An 8,422-nucleotide genomic window follows, 5' to 3' on the forward strand; every position below is an offset into this window, starting at 1 on the left:
CAACTACGAATCTCTCGCACACTGACTTTTGCTATATAGTACTATATAGTTTACCATGCACCTCTGAACATTCGCTCTGAAATAGCATGTCAGTTTCGCCTAGTAATGAGCGCCCTGCTGAAAAATCCAGCTTAATCCAGCCTAGGTTGGTTGGCTGGTTTTAGCTGGTCAACTAGCCTGGTTTTAGAGGGGTTTTGGCCATTACCAGGCTGATTTCCAGCCGTTTCCAGCCTGGTTTTAGCTGGTCAGGCTGGAAAATGTCATAGCTGGTTTTGGCTGGGCTCCCAGCCAGGCTAGGCTGGTCAAGCTGGTTTTAGCTGGACATTTTCCAGCCTGAAGAGCTAAGACTAGGCTGGAAATGGCCAAAACCCCTCTAAAACCAGCCTGGTCAACCAGCCAATCATCCTAGGCTGGTTTGAGCTGGATTTTTGGCAGGGTGTAATTCCTGCACGCCTCCGCCAGACAAGCACTAGTCGCTTTTAACAGATGAGAGAGGGCTCTTTAGCTGTGCTCGTGTTTCAGGAGGCGTGGCTCTAGACGGTAGGGGAGGGACTGTGATTCAGAGATTTATGCTAAGCTGTTAGCATTGTGGAAGATCACCCATAGATATATATGTAACTGAGGCCAGCTAGTAGGTGCTGTGCAGGTAACCCTCACTCTGACCTCTAAGAGGTGGTCTAGCGACAGATGCTAGAGGCCATGGTCTTTAGCCTCCTTGGTAGAGCAACGACTCCCATGTGGAAGGTCGCTGGTTTGAAACCAGCTCAGAGCAGGTTGGGTGGTGTAGAGCCGGCGGGCTTACATATACACTAGATATCGCATAGGGACCCTGAACATGTGTCAATATCGCCGCCATATTTGTACAGTGCTCCCTGGACAAGTGTACTACAATCGCACTAGTCAAGACAGTGTTATTACGTGAAGATGCTGGACTTTAGCGCTGTCTACAGGTGTAGTGACGAGCAAACAAAGGCAGAACATTTCATAGGTAAGATTTAGTTCTTTACGTTTGTGTATGTTCTGAACTTTTGTGCTAATCAGGTAACGTTATTGATGATAACAGTCACTTACTGCATTCACCATACGGCAAAGCAGCTCCGACTCGCACTAAACACTCGGCTTATGCTAGTGTTGTTGAATAAAATCAGCAAACAATGCAAAAGAAATATGACAACGAGATGCTGCGCTGCCAGAAACTTGTATTATTGTCGGCTAGTGAAGGAGTCGCTCATAATGGAGATTCATTCACAAATGAATCGCTCCCTCCATCAGTATGAGGAGTGAAAGCAGGAAGAGGAGCTGTGTTTCAGGACATGATTAGATCAAATTTAACAGGGAGGGTGAATAGTACATTTCCATACACACTAACACAAGCTTTTTGTCAGGAATGCCCGTGCGGTCACTGATCCATCAATGTAGAAAAGTGATGTAAAATTATAAGTTTCGTAATATAAAAAAAATTGCATACTGACCTCCGGGAAATCTCCCGATCATAGATATACGTTTATATAGGTGTTTCTCTGGTTCTGGATGGCCACAGTCCTCCACTGAAGCTTGGTCCCGCATTCATTTTAAAGGAGCGCTACCCTGTACTAAAATGGCGGCTCGATTGATGCATTCCTTCTAATAGACAACAACAGGGTAGGCGACAGCTAATGTGTGTGTATATATATATATATATATATATATATATATATATATATATATATATATATGAAAGATGACCTACTGCACCTTTAAGATGTGTTCAGGTCTGGACAGATCGTCAGTTTACATGAGTCAATACACACGGTTTAGTGAATTGGTGAACATCTTTGTTGATTCGTTTTCATCTTCCCAGAGGAGTATTTCCTAGCTGTGGCAGAATCAGGGAACACACTAGCATTGAAATCAACACAAAAGCAAAACACTCAGCTTTAATGCGCTTTTTAAATAAATAAATAGCAGCTGCTCGCCATCGTGACTGCAGTAAGATCCAACGAACAGCCGATTGCTTTCACTCCAAGATGGCGGAATCCGGGGCTGTTTCTGGGCGCTGCTGTTGCAAAGGAACATTCTATTGAGTGTCGACTCTTGGTCATTCTAAGCTCTTTGTGGCTTCAAAACGTTTCACATTAAGTAAACAGTTCACCAAACTCACCGCTGATAAACTTCACTGCCAATCAGTTATTTCTGATGAGCACGTAAACACAGCAGCCAATCAGTGGGGTTTAAGAACGCGCTCAAATGTTTGGAGGAAAAGGATGTTTTTAAAATGTCTGTAGCGATTGGTGCCAAAATTTAGTATCAGGACCACCTTGGTCTGTGATGTTAAAAGTATTCAATTGTTAAGCCATTACGTAGTCCTTATTACTGAAGCGTTTAATGACTGACCACATGGGGTTTGTTTCATGTCTTAAAGCCCAGCAAAACTATTGAATAGTGCAGATATTTTTTTTAAAGCAGCTTCAGACTTGATAATTTCCTTTCGTTCCGAGAACATGATTACATATTAAATAAAAAAAATATATATATAAAATTCATTACCTAAATGACATGTCCTTAAACGCCTGTGTACAACATTCTAGAACCCAGTCACAAGAAATCTCATTTATTGATTCGTGTTCAGACAATTAGCTTCACTTTTTTTCCAGTTTCCTCAACATGACTATTAACCTATAGTTACAATAGGCAGTATCTTCCATTTCTAATAATACAGGCCAGACAGAATCTGCAGACATTTTAGCTGAGGATTTTATAAAAAATAAAATAACCCAAGACCTCATTTGCATTAAAGTATTTATTAAAAGTAAACCCCAATGTAGGGACATCAGCAAATTTGTCTGAATCCACAGCATCAGACTGGGCGGCCTGTAAGAGAAGCAAAACCAAAGCTTAAATGAAGTGTAACACAAGTTTACAGAGTATAACAACTGACCTTGAGGACTGCGTCCACTTTGAGCACTAAGTCCATTTTGAGCACTGCGTCCATCTTGAGCACTGCGTCCATTTTGAGCACTGAGTCCATCTTGAGCACTGAGTCCATCTTGAGCACTGCGTCCATCATGACCGCCCCGTCCATCTTGACCACTGCGTCCATCTTCACCACTACGTCCATCATGACCACCGCGTCCATCATGACCACCGTGTCCATCATGACCTTCTTTATCATGACCCCCACGTCCATCATGACCACCGTGCCCATCATGACCTCCGCGCCCATCCCATCCATCATGGCCTCTATGCCCATCATGGCCACCCCGTCCATCATGGCCACCCCGTCCATTGTGGCCCCCACGCCCATCATGGCCACCCCATCCATCGTGGCCCCCACGGCCATCATGGCCACCCCATCCATCGTGGCCCCCACGCCCATCATGGCCACCCCATCCATCGTAGCCCCCACGGCCATCATGGCCACCCCATCCATCGTGGCCCCCACGCCCATCGTGGCCACCCCATCCATCGTAGCCCCCACGCCCATCGTGGCCACCCCATCCATCGTGGCCACCCCATCCATCGTGGCCCCCACGCACATCATGGCCACCCCGCCCATCGTGGCCACCCCGTCCATCGTGGCCACCCCGTCCATCGTGGCCACCACGTCCATCGTGGCCACCACGTCCATCGTGGCCACCACGTCCATCGTGGCCACCACGTCCATCGTGGCCACCACGTCCATCGTGGCCACCACGTCCATCGTGGCCACCACGTCCATCGTGGCCACCACGTCCATCGTGGCCACCACGTCCATCGTAGCCACCACGTCCATCGTGGCCACCACGTCCATCGTGGCCCCCACGTCCATCGTGGCCACCCCGTCCATCGTGGCCCCCACGCCCATCATGGCTACCCCATCCATTGTGGCCCCCACGCCGATCGCGTCCACCACTTGCTGATGTCAGCAAGCTGGAGCTCAGAAGCGTCACTGAAAAACAGAAACAGAAGAGCCAATTACACCTGTGCACTGCCAACCACATGATTAACAGCACAAAACTTAATCAAAATGAAAACCTTTGACAACACAATAATAAAGCTAAACAATATCTTCACTGCACCAGTTCATCAACTCACAAGCAAGCAATAAGCCGAGCGAGCGCATGATTCTGCTGTGGTCCTCCAAGGTGCATGAAGTCTCTACTGACTCTACTGATATTTATAAGCCGCTGGTGTGAGTGGTAATGAGTGACACCTGTGCCCCACACCTGTATGAGGGTTTGTCTTAATCGCTGTTTTCCCTAAAGATTAGGCAAACACATGCATTAAAGACCCCATTTGTCTGATTATAATGAAATATGGGCTAGATTCCATCTTCTTCATTGTGTTCATTAAAATCAGATGTTTAATCTACACTGAAAAGTAGTAGTGGGCAAAGCGAGGCTTCATGAAACACTGAAACAGTCAAAGCAAATGTACCGAAGCTTCGAAACGTTTCGAAACCCCACTCTACAGTGACATCTAGTGGTCATATTTTAATGTATTGCACAGGAACAGCTTCAGCAAAAAAACAAACAAACAAAAAAAAAAGAACAGTTGAGCAAATTGAGTTATTAAACCCCGCTTTGTAGCATTGAACCTTCGAGTGATATAGTGGAGCGGTAATGTTTCCTGGCTAGCGTGCGAGGATAGTGGGTTCACATCCAAGCTGACACAGCTATTTTGAAATGCTTTAATACTAGTCAGTAATGCTTTGTTCTTGTCTCGTTTTGTTTCAACATTGGTCTGACATCCGAATAAACACTTTGTGAATAAATTTGTCTTGTTTTGGTCATAAAACAGGGTTGTCGCTAGATCAGACACAGTTGTGACCAGAAGTTAACAGGAATTATTTATATTATTCATTAATTTCCCATTGTATTTTATTAAGGTCTACCCAAAACCTAAACCCAACCATCACAGTACTGTAAAAATATTCATTATTGTTTTACAGTGTTACAAAAATGATGCTAAATTGATGGCGCATCCGCAGCTGTATCCTATCTAGACTACACCATAAAACAACACGATTAAAATACATATAATCAGGATTTCGGAGTATTTGTACAAGTCGGGATTCAAACCCAAAAGTCATTTACAGCACAGTAGCAACATGCACACACACGGTCCACTGGGCCATATTAGACAGAATATTCTGTAGACCCTGTTAGTCGAATGCAGATACTCCAGGTCTCGAAACGCTTCTGAAATGATTCGACACTTTAAATTGCCTTACATGACCAGATGTTTTGAAACACTTTAGTCACGTGACCTAGGTGTTTCAGATCATGCTTCGGTGCAGGGTTTCGAAAGACTTGCGCTTCGGGATCTCAACACTGTGTCGAAACGTCAGTTTCACGTCAGCCATCCCTACTGAAAAGTGAAACAAGCTGAATTTAAACAAACAAAATAAGTCGAACATTACTAAATTTCATTTGATCTCTCGATTCTCAAAGGATACCGAATGTGTGCATCTGCCCAATGGAAAGTGAAAGCAAGAGCGTGTTGTGGCAAGTTTAATGTATAGGACAAGTGCTTTTTAAATTAGAAGTGCATTGCAAACTGTCCAAATGAAATGAAATACCACAGGCATATCACTAAACAGCAGTGTCTCCTGTGAAGGGGACGATCACCCAGTGTGATCAGTAAACATGAGTGATGGTATTGCACAGTTTCAGAAGTGCGTTTCAGATTTATTCAAACATGTTCTTAGCTTTACTTCTCCCACACATTGATCTTTTAATGAGAAAAACTATTGCTGTATTTGTGATTACGCCCATTGTAACCGCCATGCCCTTTGTGACCACCCCATCCATCGTGGCCAGCTCTACCATCGTGTATTGTCAAAGGTTTTCATTTTGATTCAGTTTTGTGCTGCTAATAATGTGATCCCCAGTGCACACATGTCTTAATCTACTCTTCTGTCTTTGTTTTTCAGTGATGCTTCTGAGCTGTACTCCGATGTAGGATAGATGTGAAAGCAAGTTTGACAGTATTGTAGTTAAGTCTTGGTCTTTTGACTGACTGGCGGTTTTCGATCACTGCGACATCACCATGCAGCAGAGGGCTGGGCTGTAAATGTGTCACACTGCTTGAGTGCAGCCCCCCCCCAAAAAAAATGGCTACTGATAAACAAGAACAGTTTCATAAATATCTGCCAAATTGCCTTGTCCACGCACCACCGCGATGCACTTCATCATTGTTTTCTATTTGGCATGAAGAGACATTGGGTGCATTTGAGTTCATGCAGCACTGTACAGATCGATCAAAATTAATTGAAAAAAATCTGTTATTTCTGATGAGCACGTAAACACCGCAGCCAATTAAAGGGGATTAAAAACGCACTTAAATGTTTGGAGGAAAAGGATGTTTTTTTTAAATGTCAGTAGCAATTGGTGCCAAAATTTAGTATCGGGACCACCTTGGTCTGTTATGTTAAAAGTATTCAATTGTTAAGTCATTACGTAGTATTTATATATTTCTGAAGCATTTAATGACTGACCACGTGGTCTTTGTTTCACGTCTTAAAGCACAGAAAAACTATTGAATGGTTCAGATATTTATTTTTAATAGCGGCTGCAGACCTTGATCATTTACTTTCGTTCCGAGAACAAATTTAAAAAAAAAAAAAAAAAAAAAAAAAAATCATGACCTAAATGACATGTACATGAACGCCTCGGTGTAGAACATTGTTTTAGAACCCAGTCCCAAGAAATTTTATGTATTGGTTCGTGTTCAGACAATTAGTTTCCTTAACATGACTTTTAACCTATTGTTACAATAGGCAGTATCTTTTATATCTCATATTAGGGGCCAGACAGAATCTGTAGACATTAACTGAGAATTTTATAATAAAAAAAATAATAAAAAAAAAACCACACACACAACCTCATTTGCATTAAAGCATTTATTAAAAGTAAACGCCAATGTGGAGACACCAGCAAATTTGTCTGAATCCACAGCATCAGACTGGGCGGCCTGTAAGAGAAGCAAAACCAAAGCTTAATGTTGTAAACTGGTGTTACACTTCAACTACAGTTCAACCGAGTATAACAACTGACCTTGAGCACTGCGTCCACTTTGAGCACTGAGTCCATCTTGACCACTGCGTCCACTTTGACCACTGCGTCCACTTTGAGCACTGAGTCCATCTTGACCACTGCGTCCACTTTGACCACTGCGTCCACTTTGACCACTGCGTCCACTTTGACCACTGCGTCCACTTTGACCACTGCGTCCACTTTGACCACTGCGTCCATCTTGAGCACCGCGCCCATCATGGCCCCCACGCCCATCATGGCCCCCTCGTCCATCGTGGCCCCCCCCGTCCATCGTGGCCCCCTCGTCCATCGTGGCCCCCTCGTCCATCGTGGCCCCCTCGTCCATCGTGGCCCCCTCGTCCATCGTGGCCCCCTCGTCCATCGTGGCCCCCTCGTCCATCGTGGCCCCCTCGTCCATCGTGGCCCCCTCGTCCATCGTGGCCCCCTCGTCCATCGTGGCCCCCTCGTCCATCGTGGCCCCCTCGTCCATCGTGGCCCCCTCGTCCATCGTGGCCCCCTCGTCCATCGTGGCCCCCTCGTCCATCGTGGCCCCCTCGTCCATCGTGGCCCCCTCGTCCATCGTGGCCCCCTCGTCCATCATGGCCCCCTCGTCCATCATGGCCCCCCCATCCATCATGGCCCCCTCGTCCATCGTGGCCCCCACGCCCATCGTGGCCACCCCATCCATCGTGGCCACCCCATCCATCATGGCCCCCTCGTCCATCGTGGCCCCCTCGTCCATCGTGGCCCCCACGCCCATCGTGGCCACCCCATCCATCATGGCCCCCACGCCCATCATGGCTACCCCATCCATTGTGGCCCCCACGCCCATCATGGCTACCCCATCCATTGTGGCCCCCACGCCGATCGCGTCCACCACTTGCTGATGTCAGCAAGCTGGAGCTCAGAAGCGTCACTGAAAAACAGAAACAGAAGAGCCAATTACACCTGTGCACTGCCAACCACATGATTAACAGCACAAAACTTAATCAAAATGAAAACCTTTGACAACACAATAATAAAGCTAAACAATATCTTCACTGCACCAGTTCATCAACTCACAAGCAAGCAATAAGCCGAGCGAGCGCATGATTCTGCTGTGGTCCTCCAAGGTGCATGAAGTCTCTACTGACTCTACTGATATTTATAAGCCGCTGGTGTGAGTGGTAATGAGTGACACCTGTGCCCCACACCTGTATGAGGGTTTGTCTTAATCGCTGTTTTCCCTAAAGATTAGGCAAACACATGCATTAAAGACCCCATTTGTCTGATTATAATGAAATATGGGCTAGACTCCATCTTCTTCATTGTGTTCATTAAACTCAGATGTTTAATCTACACTGAAAAGTAGTAGTGGGCAAAGCGAGGCTTCATGAAACACTGAAACAGTCGAAGCAAATGTGTCGAAGCTTTAGACAGTTTCGAAA

General features: G+C 45.6%; 1 protein-coding gene across 1 annotated transcript; it reads right to left on the reverse strand.

Annotated features, from left to right (window-relative positions):
- Positions 1–2,453: 2,453 nt before the first annotated feature.
- Positions 2,454–4,109, reverse strand: LOC108184065 (uncharacterized). Its single transcript, XM_017355854.4, has 3 exons — positions 4,054–4,109; positions 2,918–3,907; positions 2,454–2,850 (listed from the first exon to the last, which is right to left on the reverse strand). The coding sequence occupies exons 2-3, from the start codon at positions 3,839–3,841 to the stop codon at positions 2,722–2,724; spliced, it is 1,053 nt and encodes a 350-aa protein (XP_017211343.4). The 5' UTR covers positions 3,842–3,907; positions 4,054–4,109; the 3' UTR covers positions 2,454–2,721.
- Positions 4,110–8,422: the final 4,313 nt, after the last annotated feature.

Source organism: Danio rerio, chromosome 4, assembly GCF_049306965.1.
Source record: "Danio rerio strain Tuebingen ecotype United States chromosome 4, GRCz12tu, whole genome shotgun sequence".
NCBI lineage: Eukaryota > Metazoa > Chordata > Actinopteri > Cypriniformes > Danionidae > Danio > Danio rerio.